The sequence below is a fragment of the Poecilia latipinna genome, unplaced genomic scaffold, assembly GCF_001443285.1.
Source record: "Poecilia latipinna isolate Pla-1442-1.1 unplaced genomic scaffold, P_latipinna-1.0 Scaffold337, whole genome shotgun sequence".
NCBI lineage: Eukaryota > Metazoa > Chordata > Actinopteri > Cyprinodontiformes > Poeciliidae > Poecilia > Poecilia latipinna.
Genome location: NW_015112953.1, coordinates 278,806 through 303,391, shown reverse-complemented (window position 1 = coordinate 303,391; position 24,586 = coordinate 278,806). Strand labels below are relative to the sequence as shown.

At 38.1% G+C, this 24,586-nt stretch overlaps 1 protein-coding gene across 1 annotated transcript in view; it reads right to left on the bottom strand.

Annotated features, from left to right (window-relative positions):
- The window catches only part of LOC106949339 (pro-neuregulin-3, membrane-bound isoform-like), a 261,789-nt gene that overhangs the window by 139,844 nt on the left and 97,359 nt on the right, over window positions 1–24,586 (bottom strand). Inside the window, exon 2 of the mRNA XM_015035514.1 lies at window positions 625–760. Within this exon, the coding sequence (XP_014891000.1) occupies window positions 625–760 (136 nt within the window). The remainder of the gene's footprint in view (window positions 1–624; window positions 761–24,586) is intronic.

Genomic DNA, 24,586 nt, shown 5'->3' with positions numbered 1-24,586 from the left:
TACGATCTATGTTCTTTTGAAGAAAACCCACAAAGACAGCGTCAAGTAAAGCTTTTTATGATTAGGAGTGAGCAATATGAAGTATTTTTTTTTCATAATACTGAAAAAAATTAGTTAAAAAGTAGTAAAATGTCACTGCAACAAACATGAATATAACTCTAAAACCACTATAATATACTTGCATACTCTATTATCAAACATTAATCTTTTCAGCACTCAAGATGCTGTACAGCAGTACACAATAATGGGATTCAACTTTATTTTCTGATATATTAGTAACAAATAACACCATAAGAAACAGTATTCTGCTCTTTGAACAAATAGTAGCAAGTTTGGTATCTGTCCTAACCATATTGTCACTTTTAGGGGTCAAACATTATCAATCAGAGTTTATCTTCAACAAAATCAATCACAGTTTTTATTGCAATAATTGTTTTTCTCTGATAGTGATAACCAACGCAAAAATTAACCATTCCTACTTCAGCCAGATGAAATTCTTTTAGAAGAAATCCAACTCATTTTAAATTGCCAAAAAGTTTAAATTGTCGCACCTTCGCAACCAGGGTTATGAAATGGAGGAGAAATGGAGGATACTAATAGATTGACAACACAAATCTCACTTACCTGCAGTGTCTGTGAACCCCAGCCACAGTTTCAATGATGGAGCATTCTCCATCATTCAGGCAGAAGGCCCGGTCCTTATCCTCCACACACGACTTAAAGACCTCTGAACGAACACTTGGAGGTGTTGGGGCAAGAGCTGAAGGGACAGAGAATGAGAAGAAGGGTTAGAGTTGGAAAGAAACAGTGTTTCTTCCCTGACTTTCTTTTCCTTCCAAAATCCTAGCTAGCAGAGAAGCATATGTTTTCATTTTCTACATTTATTTGACAAATTGCTCTATAGCATTTCTTCTAGTGTACTAAAATGGCCACTCTACTCAGACTGGAGGAGGCATTTATTTGTTTCTGATTTATGAAACTGTGTGGGATAAACATAGAAAGCTTGGGGATCTTTTTATTTGGGAGGAAACGATTAATATGAGTATTCTCAGCTTGACTGTTTCTGTGTGCCTGATTAGATAGAGAGGAAAATGGTGGCAATTTAAAACACTCTAAATTGTTTTACACAGTTTTTCCACAAATAACAGCACACTCATGTTTTATTCTTGGTTTGCTCCGTTTTAAAATGATGCAAAACGAAGTCCGGCCGGTGCTTCGACCTGCATGCTGCCGAGCAAAGAGGCAGGCCGGGGACAGTCCGGCTGATTTGTCGGTAATTTTCTGCTTCCAGGCTGACCCTAAACTGCTCCCTCATGAAGAGCATGGCTGCCATGAGCAAGCACTGCAATGCAGGGTTCTCCACCCAGTGAAATATGCACAGCTGTCAGCCAAGTTATCAGAGCAACATAAATATTCTGTGTGAGACTGCACACTAATGAGTGTGAATAAAAAAAACCCACACAGGGACACGCATGCATACCCCTCCACACACACACACACACACACACACACACACACACGCGCACAGATGCACAGAAATGATCACTCTCAAGCACTTTTTGCACCACGTAACCAAGCATCGAAAATGGGATTGACTGGTATTATGCCCAATGCCATGCCACTTCAATTGGATTACACACAAATTCTCTGTTCATCCATTTACTTTGTGCACCCGGTCACACCTTTCTAAACACACTTTTATTCACAAGTCGTATTCCGGTAATTGTCTTTCATTTTGTGTGAATCTGCCACATATTTCATGCCTGATCGGCTTTGTATTGCTCTCTCGCTGGAAAATGACCTTTTTTTTCTCTTTTTTTTATTTCAGCTGAGACTTTTGTGACCAACTGTATGAGGAGACAGGGAGGGAAAACTGTAAAATCTGTTTGTTTTGTCTTGGAGTCCAGCTCAATCTATGTTTTGTTTATGGCTATTGATCTATAAATCTAGGGCTTCTTGATGTAAGACCTCAGAGATGATGAGAGATCAGAGGGAACACAGAAAGAGATATATGCTGCTCTCGGGGCCAACAGAAACACCGCACTGACAGAGTTAAAACTCTAAAGGATAAAATCATGCCTCCTGATACATTTTCTATGTACAAAATGTATTAATTATATTTATATGTAGATACTTGAGATTACAACCAGGTGGCCACTTTCCATCTCCAATCCCAAGTTGGAGCAAAAGCACATAATAAATACAGAAATAAAAACGATGAAATAACACCAAAGAATAAGAAATTCATAAAACAGCCTTAAAATCTATACATCTGTGCATATAATCAATGTTGACATGTTGGGCTTTCCAAGAGCCAGTTCTTAAGATGTTGTTTTAAATGAGATGAGAAGTGAAAGGTCCCTTATGTTACTCAGAATTGCATTCCAAGTGTGAGAAGAACGACAGGGAAAAGCAGAAGTTTTCCTATGTGGAATTGAACAGACGTCCCTACACCTGCCATCTTTCACTCACTGGTATTTTCATTAATGAACCATAGAGACGGAGCATCTTGATGTTTTACAATGTTGTCCCAACTTAGTTGTTCCTGTTATTGGGCTATAAGGCAGTGATGACATGATTTAGGTTTTTTTATCCAACACCTTTAATGTGTGTTTATGAACTTATTTCAACTGGTTTTACAACTGTTTTGCTGGCCAATGAAAAAAAAAAAACTTATCAGTATGTAATATGAAGAGTTAAATTATTTCTTTTCCAAATTGTGAATCAAAGAAATCTTTGAAGTGTTGCACCCTTTCTAGTTTTTTATCTTGGATAAAAAACAAAACAGAATCACTTCCAACAGTTGGAAGTGATTCAGTGATCAGTTTTGGATAAATTAATATTTAAATGAGATCTCTGGATCCAATCAAGCATTTTAAGATACAACATAAAAAGCTTATGGTACTACTGACTTATGGCTGACATTTCTAAAGTTTTTATGAAACAAGGAGGAAATTATATGAGCAATTAAGAACAAAAGGACAGAGAGAGAAGGTCCTACAAAGCTGAAGTGAACATGAATGTTGACTTTACAGAAGTTGCATAAAAATACATATGAAAGCAGCTCTGAGAAGTATCATGTTTATGTGGCACATGTGTTTTTATTTAGAGGTCTTCAGTGTGTGGGGATAAGAAAAAAAAAAAAAAAAAAAACGTTGCTTTCAGTCACCAGATTGTACACTGTAATATTAATTCCACATATTCCCAGAGTGGGATGTTCAAAAGGTTAGCTATTCCAAGATGCTTCTTTATTAATAGAAAATAGAGCACAATGGTCCCAGTGGTGAGCACGTCCCTCGCAATAATTGTCATGGCCTTCAAAACTCCCTCGTATCCATCATTTAAAAAGCAGCAGTGACTGGTGGCGCATGAGGGAAACAACACAACAGATCTTCAGAGACAACCCTCTAAATGTTCAGTCAGAGCTGAAAGTTTAAAGCTTAATGTCTTCTGATGAAACTGGATTTGCACTTTATGGATGACCTTCGGTCTACTGACAGGGTAGCCAAGGTCACGAAGAGGATCATCTGGTCTAAATCCGCTCCAAAACGTTACAAACATGCTGCCCTCTCCAAATTGAACAGCAAAGCTGGAGCAAAGAGCCTACCCTGATCACTGATCACTGATCTCCGATGACGCAAGCACAGTCTCTATGGAGAGTGCCACAAGTACGGCAGCCATTCATGTGTCGCATGTTGTTGCCGGAGCAGGAAGTGGAGGCTTAGAACAAGGTCATGGAGGCGCTGATAACACGAAACTCTAGGAATCCATGATGATATACGATAGGTCCGTCTTATTTTTTTTGCTGCATGTGAAGGAAGCCCAACCGCAGCAGCAGATTTTACATTCTCCCTTCATACAAATATATAGATGTCAGTTTTTTCCTAGGAACAAACAGGTGACATCAATGCTCACATTATAAGAAATATAACAAGTAAAAACCTGGTAAAGCAGAGGTGTAATAAATCTGATGTTTGTTTTTTTTTTAAATACTTTTATTGAATGAAAGAAGCTCATTTCTTATGTTTGCTCTAATGTACATGTCAGACTCAAAACCTGGGGGGCAAATCCAGGCCACCATAGCTTTTTATGTGGCCCTGTAGACTGTAAAGGGTTACATAAATAGAGCCTTCGAGGTAAACAGCTGCGTGCTTCCATATGATTTTATACAGGTCGATTTTACCTGTATACTGCCAAAATAATTAAATGTGAAAAGATGTTCAATATGATTTAAATGTAAATGGTTAGCACAGTTTCTTCCCAACTAAGAGCTTCAGGCTTTCAAATTTCAGCTAGGTTTTTTTTTTGTGTGTGTGTGTGTGTGTGAAGCTAGCTTGCTCTCCCCATTTGTGTGTGGGTTTTCCCAGGATACCGTGGTTACTCCGGTTTCCTCCCACAGTCCCAAAAAAACATCCATGTTAGGTTAATTGAAGCCTCTAAATTGTGAGTGTGTACGCGCGCGTGTGTGAATGGATGTGCGTCTCGTGTGTCTAAATGTCGGCCTTGTGATGGATTGTTGACCTCTCTAGGGTGTAGCCTGTCTGTAGGCTGCCGGAGACGGCTGCCACCGCCCCAAATCTTGCAAATATGAATAAAATATTTTGGATATAAAACCTTGTAGGAATGGAAAATATGATTTTACAATTTAGTTAGTTGCAAGATACTGTTCTTTCAGACAATAAGCTTTTATGTGGCGTTTCTACCGGATTATTACAATTCCAACTTTCCAAAGTACTTTCTACTTCCCTTGTTTTTCCTGCAGTGTGCTGTGAAACTAAAAATAATTTGCACATTGGGACCCCCATATATGCTGTTAATGATTCAACCACCTTGGAAGAAAAAAAAAAATATCTATCTTCCAGCCGTCTTCCTGTAGCACCTTACAAAACTTCATCTTTTCTTTTTGATGTAGTTTACAAAACCGCTGCAAAATTTTTATTCACTTCCAACATCCAGTAGAAGTGAATCAACACCGAACATGCACCCTGCTAATTCCTGCAAAACATAAGAAAACTCTTCCAGCTGAAATCCTCCAATAAAAACAGTCTGCTGTTGCTTGTCAAGGTCTGCAAACAGACAGCAGGGAATGAATAACTTTTTAAAAATCTGCAAAAAAACCTGCCAACACCTTCAAGGATTACCTCCCCTCTTTTAGCACTGTTGGCTGCGTCCACTCCAGTCATCTTTAGATACGTTTGTCCTTGAGCAATACCAGCTGTCAATGTATTATGGGTTTCCATTTCATCACCGTGACAGCAAAGAAATGATGCAAAAAAAAATAATAAAAAAATCTGCTGTATAACAAGTGCTGCTCCGGCACATTTGAATGAGCACCTGTCAAACAGGAGCCATGTCAGAATGATTCTTTAAACTTCCACCATTAGAAAAAGGGCAATTACTGTACATATTGTGCAGCAATTACATAATTAAAAAAATAATAATAAGTTTTTCATTTTACATGTTTGGAGCTGTAATTTCCTGATGATTCTAGAAAGAAAACCTTCTCCATCTGGTTTCCTATGGAAAACCAGCACTGATACCAAGCTCTTGAAAGCAGGCTTTTCGTCTTTGGTACTGTTAGGATGGGTCTTCAAGCTGACTTATTACAACAAACTTGCACCTTGCTTTTAAATTATTTATACCTCACTTTTACTAGCCATTATTTCCACAATAAAGCCCTCACAATACCAGCCTCAAGCAAACTGTATGAGCCAGAATGTGTGGAAAAGGTGGTGAGAATGTGCAAATAAATGGCAGCTGCAGTGGGAAAGTGATTCATCCCCAACTCTTTGAAATCATTTTCACGTCTTTCACTTTCCCCGAAGCACAAAGGCAATCCAGATTGCCGATTCCCTCTGTACTTTTGGAGAAATCTACAAGCAGGGGATCGCAGATTCAAAGGATACTTGTGGTTCCTTATCAGGGCATTATTTGCTTTGAATTACTACTTACAGTATCTTAATACAATTTTGCTAGCTTTTCTTTTATACCAAATCTCTTAATTATATGTTAATTCATCAAGCAACAGAGTAAGAGTCCTGCATTCCTTTGATGTGCACCTGTACAGCCAATCAAACTGCTCTACTTTATTTTATTTTTTTCTGTTTCTGCAGTCACATGCAGCGCTGCACTTTGCAGCATGTGTCAAAAGTATGCCCATATCTTTTCCCATGAAAAATTCAAGTTGGAAGGTCTGGATTGTTAAGCATCACGTCTTTTTGGCCCTTCAGCCCTTTTTAGCTGCTCTGCTATAAAAAAAAAAAAAAAAAAAAACCTTGGGTTTGATTTTTGGCAGCTCTTTTATGTCAGATAAGCAGGTGTCAAGAAAAGCTTTTGCAAGCGCAGAATCATTTCCAAGGTGAAACCTCACACCTCAAAGATCTGGAAGAAGCCATTCACTCTTATCACCTCTCTATTAGAAAACCAAACTGCTCTCTATGTCAGAGAACCTTGGATTGCATCATTTACAAACTGTTAAAGGAAACAGTGGGTTGGCTAAAGCTTTTTGTCCTGTGTGTGGTCCCAGTGGGATCAAACTGGCTGTGTGTGATTTTACAAATCTTTGGAGATGTATGTAGTTTCGAGAACTGACCGTCTAATGGGACATCCCATCCCATAATATACCCTACTTTTTTTTTTTTTTCCAAGTTTCCACTCATATTTTGAGAATTTATCTTTCGTAATGAGCTCCAAGTCTTTGGTTGGAACGCCTCCATCCAATCACCCTGATATTTATGGTGACCTTGTTAGCATGTGGGGGTCCCAATGTGTTAATTATTTTTAGCTTCACAACACGCAAACAGGGAGAGTGGAAAGAAGATTTTAGGAGTCAATTACATAACCGCTTTCTCCTATTGATGTGTTCTTGATCATCCAACAGATAACAGAATATATCTTTTCATACCGCAGTTAAAGTACCACTGGTGATAAATTGACAACCTTTAAAGGCGATCTAGTTAAATGTCTGTATCAGAGATTTACAACCTAAATAAAAAGCTAAGTAACGTTTATGTAACACTTCTGACATTAATGACTGGAAGTCACAATTGACTTAAATCAAATAGGCCCAATATTGTTGCTGTTTTTTGTTGGTGTTGTTGTTTTTAGGTGGGACTGAAGGGAGTTTGTTTTTATGAAGGAAGAAAATCAAATTACAAATATCCAGCCCTGCTGTACTAATGCTTGAAAGTGTCAACGAAGAACCATTGGGATAGACTATTTATAGCTTAAAGTGTGCACACAGTATGTACAACCACACAGCTGGACATTGTAGTGATGAGTCTGCAACAAGATATTCTAATAGTTTGAAATGTCCGATACCAGCCATTTACCAGTACAATGGTTGGTTATCAAGGAGACAAAGCACAGGCTGGTGCAGCAATTTTCTTCACCAAATAGACCAAGGTATTTTTCGAGGCAATTTCCTCTACTGACTGGGTTCTGAGAAAAGTCACAAATGCTGCTATGCATGGCATTTATTCTTCAACATCTGAATAAAGAGTATCAATATTGTTTAGAAAAGAGAAGCACCATATATGAAATGCTAATGAATAACTTCTTTTTTTTTTTTTATTAACTACCTTGGGAAAAGCATAAACACAAAATCCTTGATGAGAGACTGCCACTTTCTTGACTGACTTTTGAAAATTTGTTTGCTTCCTTTAAACTACTAATTTCTCAAGTGGCACCTGCTCAGAAAACCAAGACAGGTGAACAAAAGAAGACCCGTAATGACAGGCAAGCTGAAAAGAAAGACGTAGACCGAGCCCAAAATAAAAGCAGCAAACATCGGCGTGGTTTTTTATCGGAGGTGGAGGGAGCTGGGTGTTCTGAAAGGATTCAAAACCAATCCGGAGTTAGCCACATTTCTGCTTTACAAGTAAGGGGCTGTAGTGCAGCAGAGAGCAAGGAGGAGGGACTTGTTCGATGTGATTGTTCAAATTTTCAGGCCAAGTCTACGGTTTCTCAAAACTCCATGCTGCAGCTTTAATGTGCTTTATCAGTAAATATCATAAAGCACCCGAGCCAGCTTTTTGTCTTCCGTATTAATACATTTTAACTTGACATTTATGGGCTGCAATGGTTTTAGATACAATAAGGGGTGAGTGCTCCAGTTGTAATTATTTTCTCCTGCAGTGGAACACATAATCATACTTATACCATCTACATTCAAATGAACTCTCTTAATTTACAGTAATATGAATTTGTAAGATCCGTTTCATGACAGGGGTTATGTAATCCAACCTCCTGGGTTCCCACATTCAGCAGAATCTATACACAAATGCTCATTTACATACAATTAAGTGAAAATGAAAACGTGTCAGCACAACTGCACATTGTAGCCAGAGTATTCTTGCCATAGACAACATAGGAGACAATCCCATTTACAACTGTAGCAGTTTTCCTTCTATGGCTTCCTTCTAATGTGCTCATTAGTGTTCTTGTGCTGAGCCTCATCCCTCCAGAGACGCTGGTTGGGAGAGAACCGGCTGTGTTTACTGCAGCTCACATCAAAGAGCGCCTCAATACGTACAGGGAAAATCCTGAGAGAGCCTGCTGATTGGTTACCCATCATGCACTGCTGCTTTTTGGACAGAACCATTTTCTGAGAAATACAAAATGCAGTGAGTATGGAGAATAAACAGGCTCTGGTGATACCGTCTTTCACAAGGATTTGAAAATGACTGGTATTTGTTGTTTCTGTCTCTCTTTTTTTTGTCCTTTCGTCTCTGAAGCAGAACTAGCAGAACTTCACCCTCTGTAGTAGGATCAAAAAAATTGCAATCATGTTTTAAATTCTGACAAAAACAAATGCCTACATCCATTTCTCATTACCTGTTACATGGAAAGAGTACAAACCAAAACAATGCACTGTATTATTCATCACGCCAAATCCTGCAGCTTCAGAGAAGCAGAGAGGACTCCTATCTTCAAGACTTCTATAATAAATGGTAACTCTATGGTATAAAGACAGCTGCCACTAACTGCACTTAAAGTCTTAAAAAATAAATCAGATTTTTAACTCCTAATATGAGACACAGTTCTCAGAGAATCGTTTACACAGTTAAAGGGTTTCAGCTCAGCGTAATACTTTCCATTTATCAGGTTCTGGCATCACATGAGGAAAAAAAGGTCATGATTTTAATTAAACGCACCGTTTCCTGACATTAACTCTGAATGAATAGTGTTCTAGAAAATGTTAATACAATCCCAAAGGCTTCTCTTGTACGTGTTTTTGTTGTTGGCTTCATAAAAGAAACGCATTCATTACTTTCTCAGTTTGAAGGGGCTTCTGTTTTGGTTTTCAATGAAAATGAGGATAACCTCTGATGATGTATGGAAGATCATAAAAGGAAAACCTGCATGACTGAGTGGGCACTGCGCTTGGAGATGGAGGCTGAACACAAGAGCCATTAGCTGAGCATAGCTTAGAGATATGCCCTATGAAGCAACCACACCGCTGCTTCTTCCTGTAACTGCCCAGCCTCTTGGATACCAGGATGGATTGTTTACAGCTGATGGAGCAGACGAAGAATGTCCACTCAAGGAAAAGTGTTAAAGTCAAGTGCTTCAGTTTTGGTTTTCATTTGTGTTTGTTTACATTATTTCTTTGCTAATTTTAGTTTTACAGATCACTGTTCAGTTTTTGCTTAAGCTTGCTCAATAAATCAAAATAAAGAATAAACTTTTAGGGGCTTCAAGGAAAGGATCAGACAAAAAGAAACGTGGAAGAGGACAGTTGGGGTAAATACTGGCAAGATTGAGTACTGGATGTAAAATAGGTAAATCTAACAAAAGAGCAAGAGTTAAGCCAAAATTCTTACATTTAATTCCTTTTTTATTGAACAAATAAAAAAAAACTGTTCATAACAGATTGCACTTAACACTACCTTGACACACTATGCAAAATTTAATAAATAACCAAAATAAACCAGAGCAGAAAACTAACCACTGAAGTGACTGAAAATCCTTCAACTCATGAACCACAAGTTATTCTGGAAAAACAGAACAACTGTTTTTCCAGTTATTCTGGAAAAATAACAAAAGCAAAGCAAATACTTTGCTTTTGGTATTACGTACCTCATCAGTGTATTCTGTTTAGTTCCAGTCATAAACAAAATGGTTCAATGTGTTCAATTCAAACTTCCAAGATAAAACTCAATATTTGTGTTTGTGTAAGGAAAACATATATAACTTTATGGTTTTATTGACAGCATAGCTATTTATGAAAACTAAAATGAAAAGTCAGCGACAGTGAATGAATTATATTGATATTCAAAATCATGCAGTTCAATATCTGTTACCTTAGGTTGTGAACACTGTTGTGCATCACAAGTCCCATCTTATGTGTCTCGCATTATCGCCGAGACAGACAGTCCCGGGAGACCCTCTGTCCCTGACATGACACAAACAAATAGTGTCTGACCAGGTTAAAGGTGGCAGACGCTGCTGGTAAGCAGGGTTGAGGAACACATGGCCTTGGCCGCCATGACAGCTTGATGACAGGCATTTAGAGGGACATTCGTCACAGGTTGTCCTTCACCGTTGGCCAACTTGTGGCGGCCCTGGGGTCTCCAATCTGGGCCTTGTTCGAAAAGTCTGCATTTATTCCCCCTATGTTCATCATTAAAAATTGTAGGAATCATTGTTAAAGAAGAAAATTCACATCTTTTCTTCGTCAACAGATTGTATTCAAAAGCCGAGTTTTTTCTTTTAATTCTCGGCCATTAAACTACTTCAGTGAAGTAATTATTTAACGGCGTCACTTTTAGATAACTTGAACAGTATTTCATAGTTTTCACATTATTACACCCAAAGCAGAGAGGTTAATAAGGTAGACCCCTGTAGACATCACACATACAATGAACCTGAAGGGAGCCAGTCAACTCCCTAATGAACAGTGTTAATTATCTACATTATCTCCTGACCCTGGTTCAGGTGACTCTTGATTAAAGTATGAATGATGACTGTACATATAACAAGTCAGCCCCTGCGGTCCTAAGCCCCTCCCTGCTGCCACAAAGCAAACAGTGCAAGCAGATTGTGAAATTTCACTCCACAATCCGTGAAACAGCACAGTGGAGAGACTGCACCGAGAGTCCAAATTCCCTGTTCTGAGCTGGACCAGAAGGCTCAGCCTGTTTGTTGTAAGATGTGCACGACAGCTCTGTTGGAGCAGCGTCTCCACTGTCAAGTACGGCCTGAATGTACAATAGCATAGGGTGTGTAAACATCAGGGGAGCTAAGGATGTATGGGAGAGTGTTTTTGAGCAAGTCACATACTAGAAGACGGATGGTTTATCCCCAAAAAGTTTGGGTTTGAGCCGAACTATGTGCATTATTAAACAGAATAACTAAGCAAGTTCTCAGATTTCTTCACACAGCCAAAAAGAGAATGACTTTTAACATTTTTAGGTTCAATACAATCCTTTAATTTCACCACATTACTTTCTAACTTACAGCTGGATTTAATTGACTGAATCCAATCATCTGAGAGTTAAAAATTAGGGTGATGTCCACCTGAATATTCACCATTTAGAAGGGTAAGATGTTGTTTATGAATGTAAAAAATATAAACATAAAAGAATAAGACACTGTTTGTAAAAACTGATATATTTACATTGTTGTGTTATCTTTCTAAATGATTTATAGTAGGTTCATACAGTTTTGGTGTTCTGCTCTTCCGCACTGGGAGACTCCAAAAAAATTATTAGGCAATTAATAATTTGGGCTGACAGTTCTGGTAAAACCAGCAGGTGGTTGTTTCACAGACATCCCACTCATAGCTTGCTTACTGTTGTTGTAGTCTAGTATAGTGACCTTAATATGAATGACTGATGAAATTTCAATAGTTATTTGAAATAGACTCAAAAAGATGTAAAAAAGGAACATCTTTGCGTCTTCTGCATGGAAGACTGTATGTCTGCCATACGGTCGGAGAAAACTAGGTTTATACTCCAGTACGTTTGCTGGCACCCCATTAAAAGGCCTTCAAACATTAGATGATCGAGAAGTTTTTAAGTTTGAAGCTGTGCCTTTTCAAACCTGATACATCTTGAAACCAGTAATCAGTCTCTGATTAGATGCTAATAAATAATACAATAAAAATAAATAAATAAATAAATAAATACTTTACATAAATCCGATAAGCAGATGGTCAGACTGGATGAATTCCTGGTTATATTTAGCGCTTTTAAACATGTTTGAGGATTACTCTTCCCTCACACTGTAGTCAACTATAGAAATGTGAATCATAGCAGTGACTCAGACTCTGTTTTTAGTCTGCAGAGTCTCCTGTAGCAGTTTATGAATGTAATCTGCCAAATGTTATTGACTTCCCTTGTAAGGCCAGGATTAGTAATGATGTTCAGAAGAATGTTCAAAGACAGACCAATATTATTAGACACAATTTCTCCTGTGCTAATTTGTCTTCACAGCCCACACACTGTAATATGGAACTAGACAGATCATTTATCCTGATTCATTGATTGTAATTTGTGGTGTAATTAACATCATGTACCACCAGGAGGGAGGGAATGATGTTACTACCTATAGTCTCATGAAATGAAACAAACATGTCATTTAGTTTCTTGTTTCTAGTGCCCAAACTGCAGCGTTCCTGTTGTACACTGTGTTACATGTTTCTATGTTTCAAAGTGGATTTGTATGTTTATTTAGTGGGTTTATTTCAGGAAAGCGAGAGCTACTGCCATGCGTCACATTAGTTAAGCTGCTAAGGTATAGTGTAGCTGTCAGAACAGCTATGAACATACAGTCGTTCTCTCTGGGGGAAACACATAAAAGCTATCAAGAATGGGATGAGTGTCTCCCTAAATCCAACTGTAAAGTGATGCACTTTATTCTCTTTATCTCTTCTTACAGAGCAAATAAGAGAATAAGCAGCAGAAAGAAAAGATAAATCCGGATAAAACAAATGTATATTTAATCAAGATGGGCGCTTTAGGACTTTTGCAAAAGCAAATATATTAAATTTAAATTTTGATTCAGAGACATGACGAGAAGGAGATGACAGCGGAATTAAAACAATCTTGGGTTTTGTTGAAATATACATACCTGTGGTGCTGCTTGAGGATGTTGTGAATTATTTATCAGTATTTGCAAAAGAGTCATCATGAGTTTGGGGCGTGAAACAAATGAAAAGCATAATGCTCACAGAAACATGCTAGAACACATAAAAGCATTGTGGATAGGGGGTATGACTTATCTTATGAATTATACAGTAAAGAGAAGACATGGTGTTTTTACAGAAATATGCCTCCACCTGTGTTTGCAGCGACTAGATACCCCAAAAACCTCTGGACAGAAATCCCAGAATGGTATGACTTCAGAAGGAAATGTACTCAAATGTTGATGTTAGAGCTATTTTGATAAACACAAACTTTAACATTATTTTTCAAAGAAATTCTGCATCCATGTCAGCTGCAGAACTTACATAGAGGAGGACATAAACGTAGAAGAGCTGTGTAGCGTTAGGGAGTTAAAAGGATGAAGGCTTATATGAGCAAATGCATGTCTTGTCATTTAACTAACATTTCCACATGGCACACAGTTTTTGCAGGTATAGTAAGACTTTAACTTTGCTCCAAGTAAACACTTGCTTTTTAACACAAATAGCAACTTAACCAAATAAATAACAACAGCTTAATGCATCTGGACATCTAAAGGATATTTGTGTGTTTTTTTTAATTATTTTTATTTTTTTCAAACTGTGATGAAGGAGGCGCCATAAGTTGGGACGTAGTCTTGTAGTAAAGTCTGTGCCGACATGCAAGCACTGAAGTGAAGAGGTGCACATGCAGAAAAGAAGGCTGCATGGTACTGAAGATACTCCCACATGGGCCGAGACCATCTCCTAGAAATTTGTTAACCCGCCTTCTGTTCGAAGACACTGTCGTGAAAAACGGAGCGATACCAAAACATTACCCAACATCTTTTTTCCAACAATCCAGTTTCCATTTGGAGATCCAAACTGATCAAAGACAGAGTCTGTGGTAAATCCCCCCAAATAAATAGATCAACAGAACCAATGGATGAGCACAAACCAAAAAACTTAAGTTTAACTCCAAGCACTAATAAGACAAGAATGGGTCACCATCTGCTGCTGTTTGGCTGAGAGTCTGATATCCAGCATGCCAGGACAAGTTGAAGAAATTATGTATTGACAATCTGCATACATTAAGTGCATTTGGTAGTACTCTTTCAAATTTCTGGAATGTTTTAGGTGCTCATCAAAATATTTATTTTCATGAGAATCACATTTTTAATACGCCACACAATTTGCAACGCAACTTATCAACAGTGCCAAAATATGATGAATCAAACATGGCACGTTTGGCTTGGCTATTAATGTGTAGCTAACTGTTACCAGACCACTGATAGCACACTCTGTCCCGCCTTGGCGGTGCCTGACTCCATCTGCCCTTTTATAAAAAGGCTATATTTAAAAAGATGGCATAAAAAATTCATCCTGAGGGTTCCTGAGGAATGTGCTGCGCCAGCATAAACTGGCAGAATGACGGAGAGCTGCAGTCAAAAAGGGAACCTAATTGTGTCTTCATTTGCTTACTGTAACGTCTTTCCTGACATGATGACTGAAGCTGGGGAGTTTTTGTGAGTGAGTTGCAAAGTCATGTTGGTGTTGAGATATTTTTCAAAGATGAAAACAAAAAAAAACTACTGATGATAATTCCCTTTGATTTCTAAAATATTTAATAAAACTCAGTTGGATGTAAAAGTATCTAATAGCACTGGCATTAGAAAAAAATAAGAAAATAAGTTTTAAGCATACTTTCTCTTCTAGAATAATTTAAAAAGATGCAAGCAATTTATCTCCCCATGAGGTTGACTGCAGAAGAGCAGCTGGCGAAAAAAAATCTGATAAAGCTACCCAAACTGAACTGAAAATAATCATATTTTTTAAAACCACAGCAGTCATTTATTTTCCCCCCGTTCTCCCTGCCACTCAACCACCCAACAGGAAATCCAAAGTGCAGGATGCCTTGCCGTCTCTACAGGAAAAATAGAGTCAGAGGGGACGGGGGAGGAGTTGGAAAGATTCACCTACGTGGACCGGAGAGTGGCTTCCTGTCAGTGCAGCTGATTAAAATTCCTGGGATGCGAATGCAGGGCGTGATGTACGACGAGCAGGTGGCGTGGGTTTAATATGCATGAGCAGACAGCTACTGCATCTGCAGATTGGCAGTCACTGTGCTTGCCTGTCCACTCTCCTGGCAGCTCACCGGGCATATGGAACTACTGAGGGCATACATGAGCACAGTAGAGGGGATGGTCTTTGCACCTGGTGACTGAAGTTTTCTTTTTCTTGACTTCTGAGATCAGTGGAATGACTACTGGTACCTTTTGTGGGCTTTGGTTTGTTCAAAGTAGCCGAGATGAAGGAAGAGGAGGGCATTTCCCCCATATATTTTATTGATTTTTTTCTTTTTATAAGTTGCAGGAAACATCAAAAGATCAAGGATTAGAAGAGAGAGCAAAACTTGAGTGAGATGTGATTGGGGATTTAGGGTTACTTGAAGGAGAGAAGTGATTTGTTTTTACCCTCTTTATGTGATGCTTCAGCTAAACACAGCTTGATCTCAAGTTTTAAAGTGTAGCATCTAGCGCTAAATGATACTTGGTAAATATGCAATTTCAACTTAACGGGGGGATTTCCAGTTTTGAAACTGCTTGCAATTAACCTCAATTAATGTTTTCACAATGTTCCAACCACTTTCTGAGAGTTTTACCATCTCAGTCACTAAAAGCTTTATCAGGTATAAGCATCATGGGCTGGGAAACTCCATCCAACTGCACAAATGAATTATTGCTGTGTACAGCACGAACGCACAGTACTTTAAAAACATCAGCTCATCACACATTGCATCCAAGTCGACCTTTGCAAATGCAATTGACCACATTGATATTGAAGTGACAACTGTAATTCAATATATTATGCAGCTCTAATGGAAACATAACAATGCCCTCATTACTAAGAAGATAAATTCAGAAACATTGATAGTGCAAGCTAGATATATAGTTTCGTGCCATCTCTACAATGTGACAAATTCCTGCTGCTCTGAGAGAATATCTGGTCTTAGCCATGAAAGGTTTACTGTTTTTGGTAATTAGTTTTCTGCCTCACTGTCTTCTGACACCCGCTTGCAGGCTAACAGAGCACTCGACAATCCGCATCTGTCCTTTAATCTATTTTCAATACATCAATAGCCGATGGAGTACTTTTGTAGACAGTGTGAGAGAAATCGACATCAGACAACCCCATCTCCTCATATTTGATTGCTTTTCGTTGTACCAGAAAAGACTTACACTCTCAGGCCACTTTAATAGGTATACCCATCTCATTCCTTTTGAACAAACAGCAAATTTGCAGTGTTGGGATTTTTTATTTTCTTTTTATTTTCTTATTATTCATCATTTAGTTTTTGTATATATATATTTTTTTTATATTTTAATGTAATTGTTTTCTAATGTTCATGGTATCTGAGAAACATTGCAGTTTTATCTGTGAAAACTGATATAGAAATAAAAAAAAATACTGTCATACAACTCAATGCTTTTAGGCATTGAGTTGTATGAAAGCTTGCCGACGTTCAAACTGAGCAACAGAAAGGTGAAACAAGGCAATCTGAGTGACTTTCAACGTATCATGATTGTTGCTGCCAGACAGGCTGGTGTTAGTTTTTCAGAAACTGATGATTTGCTGGGATTTTCACACAGAACCATCTCCCGGTTTGACAGAGATTGGTAAAAAAAAAAAAAAAGAAATATCCAGTGAGCGACAATTGTGTGAGCATAAATGTCTTGTTGATGTGAAAAGTCAAAAGAAAATGGGAAGTCTGGTTCAAGTCAACAGAAAAGCAACAGTAGCTCAAATAATCACTAGTTACAGTCAATGTATGTGGAATACTGTGTCTAAATGCAGAGCATAAAACTGAACCCTGAAGCAGAAAGCAGCAAACAGCCACACCGCGTCACGCCTGTCACCTAACAACAAGAAGCTGGGGCTAACATTCACACACTATACTTTGTTTTTGTTCAAATTTAATTAAAAAAAAAATAAAAATCAGAATATTTGGGATATCCTGGGATTAGCAAAATGCACCTTATAAATTGTCAGGTGCGATTCCAATATCACGTTGCATGGAAAAAAAAAAAAAAAAAAAAAACGAGGTAAAAAATTGGTATATTTTAAGGTGATAATCCAGAGTTTATGAATATTGTTGTACAGCTCAGCCATCAAACTGCAGGAATGTCTTCTCTCAGTGCTGGAAAACTCTCACGAACTTTATCTGCACCCTATTTGAGTGATGTGTATTGTCAAAGCCTGACATGATTCACAGTGGTTACTGCACAATGTAAGGCAGCAACACAGTCAAATAAATATATGTGTATTTGTATCCACTCTGATAATTGGGCTCATTTTGAAATGCCAATAGACATCTCAAACACTACAAGTCCACACATTTCTCTAATAATTTTTGTCTAAACTCACAAAACAGAACACTATTATTGGGGGAGGGGGAATTAACAGAAACACTGTATTGCTTTGAGGGTTGACAGTTTGAGGTAAAAACTGCTGTTTGAAAATCACTTGTATTTTTGCACAAAGGAAAATAGTAACAGCCATTGAAAGTTTTCACAACCTGTATTTTCCACCTATCCGTCGCCGCTCAATACTAATTGGTCCAGATCAGAAAGTGTTAGCGGAGCTACAAACTGTTTCTTCAAAATGATTAAGTATGGGATTCTAAGAAAGGCATAGATGGAATGTTATTTATGGAAAGCCAAATATCTACACGACTTTAAAGCGCAATGCAGACTGACAAGAATGTGGTGAGAGGATAAACGGAAGGCAGCGCTGGTCTTGATTATAACTTGTGTTCATCAGGTTGACACATGGCTTAGAAGCAGCCCCATGCTGCTAATCTTTAAAGAAGTAGTCCAAGGTCTGACTCTTAACCTTTACTGCGTCTCCTTTTCTCCCTGCTTGTTTCCTCTCTTGCTATAAATAGAAGCCAATTGTGCCGCAATAGCTTGAAAAAGATATATAGATTTAAAATAACGTTATGTTTCTCTTACGGGCTTATGCTACAGTCACAATGTTTTGGGTGGACGTCTGTGCAATATCTGAGAAACATGCAATTATTGCTGAATATTGTAAGGATGAAATCGATTATAATCGACCCACATATTCTTTTGTTGCTTTTGTTTCTTTTTCATTAGTGAAATAATCCAACAGTTTTCAGTGAAACTCCAGAAACGATTACATCTGGTGTGGAAAGAAAACACAGTTGGAGACCTTCAAACCCGTCAACTATGTTACTTTAGAAAATAAATTTATTGCTCTAGAAATCTGATATCGAACCAAATATTGCATCCAAGTAGAGCCCTGCATTACTGTGATGATTATTAAGGGACTGTTATTTTAATCCCGCTCCTGCTGAACTTTTGACCTTAATCGTCTGCTACCGTCTGTCTGAGTCACACTCGCAATACATGCTACCAATTCTGCCCATTCCCCCACAGACACTTTAACTGATGCACCATATGACTCAAGAAACAAGAGCAGAACGGAAGAATATATCAAATATACATTTAATAGCACACACTTACATATTTATGCAAAAAGCACTGATGGTAGAGCAGCCAAAGGTTTTACTCAATATATTTTTACTTGAATAGAAGTAAAAACTCCAGTTTTATTCTGATCTCTTTTTTTTTAAAGAAACAGATTAGTATTTTATGAGAATTAATGAAAAACACAAACGTTTTTCTGATATTTGTTTAAGAAATTTAAATATCCAATAAGGTTTGTTTGTTGAATTAAAATTACCATTTGAAAACAACAACCTTGAGTAGATCTGATGTAATATTCTAATCTTAAATGTGTATCTGTAATAGTTGTATGCAGAAAATCCTCATAAACTGAAATATGAGCTTGAAAACATCCGTCTGTCTGTAATTAACCCATAGAGTATAATGTGTTTCACTTAGTGAATTGAGTTACTAAATTAGATTAACTGTTCAATAATTGAATTGTTCTGCACATACAGACAGACATGAAGTCAAAGGATGGTCGACAAATCATCTCACCTTGATCTAAGCCATGATGAGGAAGTAACTTGTTAAAAGTGAATCTCTCCAGGCCAATAAATGATTAACAACACCTGCGATGAATAAATTAAGAGACAAATCTGTAAGCACAGCAAAAATAATTGGATTACATTAATGATAAATGGCTTTAATAAACCCACCAGGGGACAAGCTCTAATCCCATTGATGAATACCTCTTTCCGTTATACAAACGAAGCAAAAGCTCCGATTAAGTTCAGATTTTCTTTTTTCCCCACCCTCAGACAGAGATGGGTGCAAGGTCTTTGTAAATTTGTCACCGTTGGCCTACAAAAATTAATTCAGGTAAAGGTGTATTAAAAGCATTCTCTCCAAGGCCTGCTGCTCCTCATGGACCAGTGGGAACAGGATTACAAGCCACTCAGACTGCTCACTCACTGCAGTGACACAGCTCTCATTCAATCACAGCGATGCATGCAAAAGCATGAAAAGGTTCTTCCTTGGCCTCCCTCTAGAGTCAACTTGCTATAAGCACTGCTTGGCAAGAGTCAGGGAACATTGACAAAAATAACCCAAAACTGATAGAACAAGGATTTTAGAAGGATTTTGTAAATGTATCATGTGGGAGGGAAGCAGCTGTGAGTTTTTTTTTTTTTTTTTTTTTTTTTTCCAGGAGTTTTGGGGCAAAGCTGCCAGTTCAATTAGCACACATGTACTTACCAGTTCTACCTAAAAGCAATGCTGCCAACCTGGTGTGGTAACTCCAATTGAATTGAAATGCCAGTCTGGCAAGAGAGATTTGCACTAGAACTCCAAGGATGCTGGATCGACAAAGTCCTGTTCAGCCTCACTAGACGTCAAAGATGGTCTGTCTTCTAATTCGAGCCACATCACGGCCTGTTAAAAGCCTCACCACCTGATACTCACACCTGGATTATGAGAGAGGCAAAAAAATTCAAAAAGTCTCATAATCCAGACAAAAACATGGTTGATATGTACATACATCTGCTCAAAAAAAATAAAGGGAACGCTCAAATAACACATCCTAGATCTGAATGAATGAAATATTCTCATTGAATACTTTGTTCTGTACAAAGTTGAATGTGCTGACAACAAAATCACACAAAAATCATCAATGGAAATCAAATTTATTAACCAATGGAGGCCTGGATTTGGAGCCACACACAAAATTAAAGTGAAATGTTCCCTTTATTTTTTTTGAGCAGTATATATGTACGTATCAGCCATATATATGTATGTATGTGTGCATGTAGGGGACATATGAAATATGTCATCCTATTTGATGATTAAATGTTCAAAACAACCGAGGCATTTAGTCCCGTTTTTGTCATTTATTAGAGGTTTAAAAATGATAGCAGCTGCAGAGCGCCACAGCAATGGGGATTTAAGCTGATGAGCAGTAAAACAACTTTAAACCTTTTATATTCAGCTTTCCCTCGCTTTCTGTGTCGGCGCGCAGACCCGTTGCCATGACAACCGACACAACATCTTCGTTAGCCCGCGGAGGAGAGAGCAATATATTGACCGGAATGTCCTGCAGCGTCTCTAACTTCCTGCTTTTGGAACGGTCTCTAGTCAGGTTGCATTCAGACAGGTTTTCTACCGTTTTAGAGTCCACGTCAACCGGACCGAGACCGAGGTTTTTAGGCGGCTCGGAGTTTGGTTTCTAAGTCCGTTTTGGAATTCAAATTTGCATTCTGACCTCCCCAAAAAATTTGACTTTCTAGACAAACGGATTAGAGTCTGATTCAGGACTCTAATCCCGGGTTGGTCTGAATGCACCCTAAGACCCACACTGATGACCAAGTTGTCTGCTAATCAGTGGCCTTATGGAGATTTATTCATTTGATCTTAAAAATAAAAGTAAGCCATTAAACGTAGGATTTATGCACATTATTCACTTGCTACCCAGGAGCTACTGAAATCCTTGTAAGCCATCTAAACTTTTTCACTCCATCCTCCTTCAAAGGCCTTCAAAACATTAACCCTGGTCAACAGAAATGTTGCGCATGAAGGATCATTGCGATCTTAGAAAACGGTTCACTCCTGATGCATGGCACTTCCTAACAGACATATTAATCAAGACTTTTTGTACACATGCATTTGAGGACAAACCCAAACAACCCCTCTGTCCTCCACACATCAATCTGAGCTCTACCTACAGTGCAACACTCTCTAAACGCTAAAGGCAAACACCTTCTAACAGCTAAACGCTTGTTCTCAAATTAAAGCAAAAAGAAAGACATCCTCTAAAGCAAATAAAAAGGCAGACAAATGATTCAAGGATGTTATTTGTTACTCATTTATATGTTGTCATTTATTTATCCACGCCGAATTTGGAACATTAGAAGCAGCATTCTGAGCAGGTTGGTGAAAGCCGAGTGAAATCCCTGGAAGCCGAAGCTGAAGATAAAGTTCTTTGAACAGCAAACAAACAGAGCTCGAGAGGAATGTGGCCGGGAATGAATCAACACTGGGAAATGCAGCAGCCATTGTCACCTTAAACTGTGACCATGTACAGAAGAAAGAAGCTCCAAAGGTTTTTAAAGAAAATATCCTGATATTTAATGTTACTAACACCACGTCACATTTAGTCGAGTTCCTGCTGTAGCAAAGACTGATAACTGACAAGAGTTTTACTTAAGTAAATTCGATCAAAATATTGGGATTAAATTAAAACGAGGAAACCAGATGAAGTTCTGCATCACTGCAAGGAACGATTTCATCAAATTAGAAAACCATTTTCTTTTTCATCTCGTCTTTCTTAGCTTTCTGACTAATAATTAAAACTCAACACTGAATTAGAGCAATGAAGACACCGACATAAGCTGAATATTGTATCACATAACTGAAAAGTACGGCATGGAGAATTAACTGTGAAAAACACCTGCAACAGCAGCTGATGCCATGGCAACCCAAAACAGCTGGTGGTTTATCTTTCCTTTATGCCTCCAGAAAAAAATAATAAAAAATGCAGTTATTACCTTCGAACAAAAATAAAAATAGAGCTTCAGTGAACAAAACTAATGCTGATTTTAAAAGAAAAAGCATCAGGGCTTTTTTGACTTCGGAAGACTATGTAACTGTGGCACCCAAACCAGTCTAATGTCTTTATTCATGATAGACAGGTGGGTGTTTTAGCAAAGTCTGGAGTCCCTGTGAGAACTTCAGCTGGTCGTTTTTATTCCAGTTAAAGAAGAATTTAGTGTGATCTTCTGTCAATCTAAGGGGGATGAGCACCAACATCAGTTTAAGAAATACCAAAGTTTTAAATAAAGACAAAAATGGTTGGCAAAAAATAGCAGGACTAACGAAGGAAAAATAAAAGACTGTCTCGCTACCTTCAGAGTGTACAGAGGCAGATCAAACCATCATTTCAACTCAGCAAGCCTGCACACAACAATTACTAGATATTTCTTATTCCTATTATCCAGTGATCAAATTCTTGATGTAGTTTCATTTATTGGTATGAGACAGTTTGACATTTAACACAGATAAAGCATAGTAGATACTGAGTGGGCAGGGAAGAGATTAGAGTCATGTTTTGATAAGACAACTGCTCATGGACACAGCGCTTGTGCCAGCAGTCTCATGGATTAGCTACAGGGAACATTTTTCACTATCTCGTAAAATAATATACAGCTCCCCACGCGTTTATTGGTAGCCTGGATAAAGACGTGTAAAAAGGCTCAAAATCAATCAATTCGTGTTTTATTAGAGCAGCATAATGTCACACTGAAAGTGTTTTTAAAAAATAAATCAAACCTTGGAATTCAGCACATTTTCAGTGGTCAAATAATCCAATGTTAAGGTATACTTGTTTTTAACATAATCACTGGCGTCACAATTATTGCCACCTCCGCTGCTAACACAACCCCTCTTTTTGTGTTAGCAGTGGAGATAGTCCTTAGTCTTAATTTTACACAGCTGGAGGGCACAGAGTGGGAAATCACAAAGGTGCAGCGACTGAGATGACAAGAAGAACTTGGCCGTACGTTGTAGATCATTACTCTGCGGAAAGTGGTGAGCCATTTTCAGATTTCTGACTGAGTCTAATCTCCTGTTACTCCAAGGAGTTCATGATGTTGTGCGGTCTTACAAGCTTAACAAGAGAAGGAAATCAGTGCGTGCGAACTCCAGGGTTAAAGAAAAGGGGAAGACTAGCCGTGTGCCAACCCAAAAAATAGATAACCAACACTCCAAATTGTTTGTAAAAATTAATATGGGCAAAAATAAAAACATGTTTCAGAAAAATACTTTTTTTTTTTGCAGTCTTACAAGCTTCTCAGGGTGTGATGATACATCCTGCTCACGAGATAAGATGATGCAAAATATTAGGTTCACACGAATAAAGTGAGATCTGATTTTAGCAGTTTCCTGGTGAGACCCAACCATAAAGTAGAGGCTTCAAAGATCACAAACTGTGTTCCAAATAATGTGTCATCATTGCACCACAATAATTACAGTCAACATTTGACAAATCCCTATTAAAATGTTTATTTTTTTTTCCTTGTTCCCATTAGTTTATAATGTCGACTTGTCCAGTTTCAGGTTTGATTAATCAAAATATTTTAGATGTTGAAATGAAGCAGATAAAATAATCTCCCAACTAAAAAGCTCTTATTTTTAGCAGCCCTTTTATTTATTGCTGATCCCAGTGGCACTCTCTCTAGTGCCCAGTGCATACAGAATGCCGTAACAGTTGTTGGTATTAGTTGTTTATTTACACCTCTGAAGGGTTGTATCATATTAAACTTGTGCCACACATAATCTTATATATCCATTTGTGAATATGTTCTTTCAGTGTTTGAACATGTAGAATGAAGACAAATATGCATCATCAGCTTGCACTAATAGATTGCACCAAAACAGACAGGAAACCCTGATTTTCCCCCCAATTTCTAACTAGAACCTCAGACTCCGAGAAGCTGGCATGAGCTCCGATGCAGATAAAATGTTTAGTGCTTTTAGTGGCTAATGGCTAGCCAGCTTTGTGTCTTGTCTGTCATTGTTTATCTCTTGTAGTGAGCACACCAATGGGGCCAAGCAAATGATTTAAAACTGGTGGGGTCTCTTTAACGGCGTTGTGTCAAGTGATGTTATCTGGCCCGATGAGCTTTGCGAGGGGACTGTCAACATCCGACCAGAACATGATGGAAAATATTGTGGCATTTCATTAATATGAGGACTCATGCCACAAGAGCTCATCACAGCCCTACATGTGGAAGTGAAACAGACCCACACTATCGCAAATACTCAAGCATAGCTAACAGTAGACAGGAGCTGATGTTCTACATTTTGCTTTATAACATAAGATCCACCGCTAAAAAACGCCATGTTGCTTTACAACAGCACTAATCATTTAAAGTTGTACTAGAGTTGAATGAACGCCATACGTTTAAATTTGTCATGGTTGGACAAAAATGGTGCTTTTCTGCAGTGGTGGAGAAAGTAC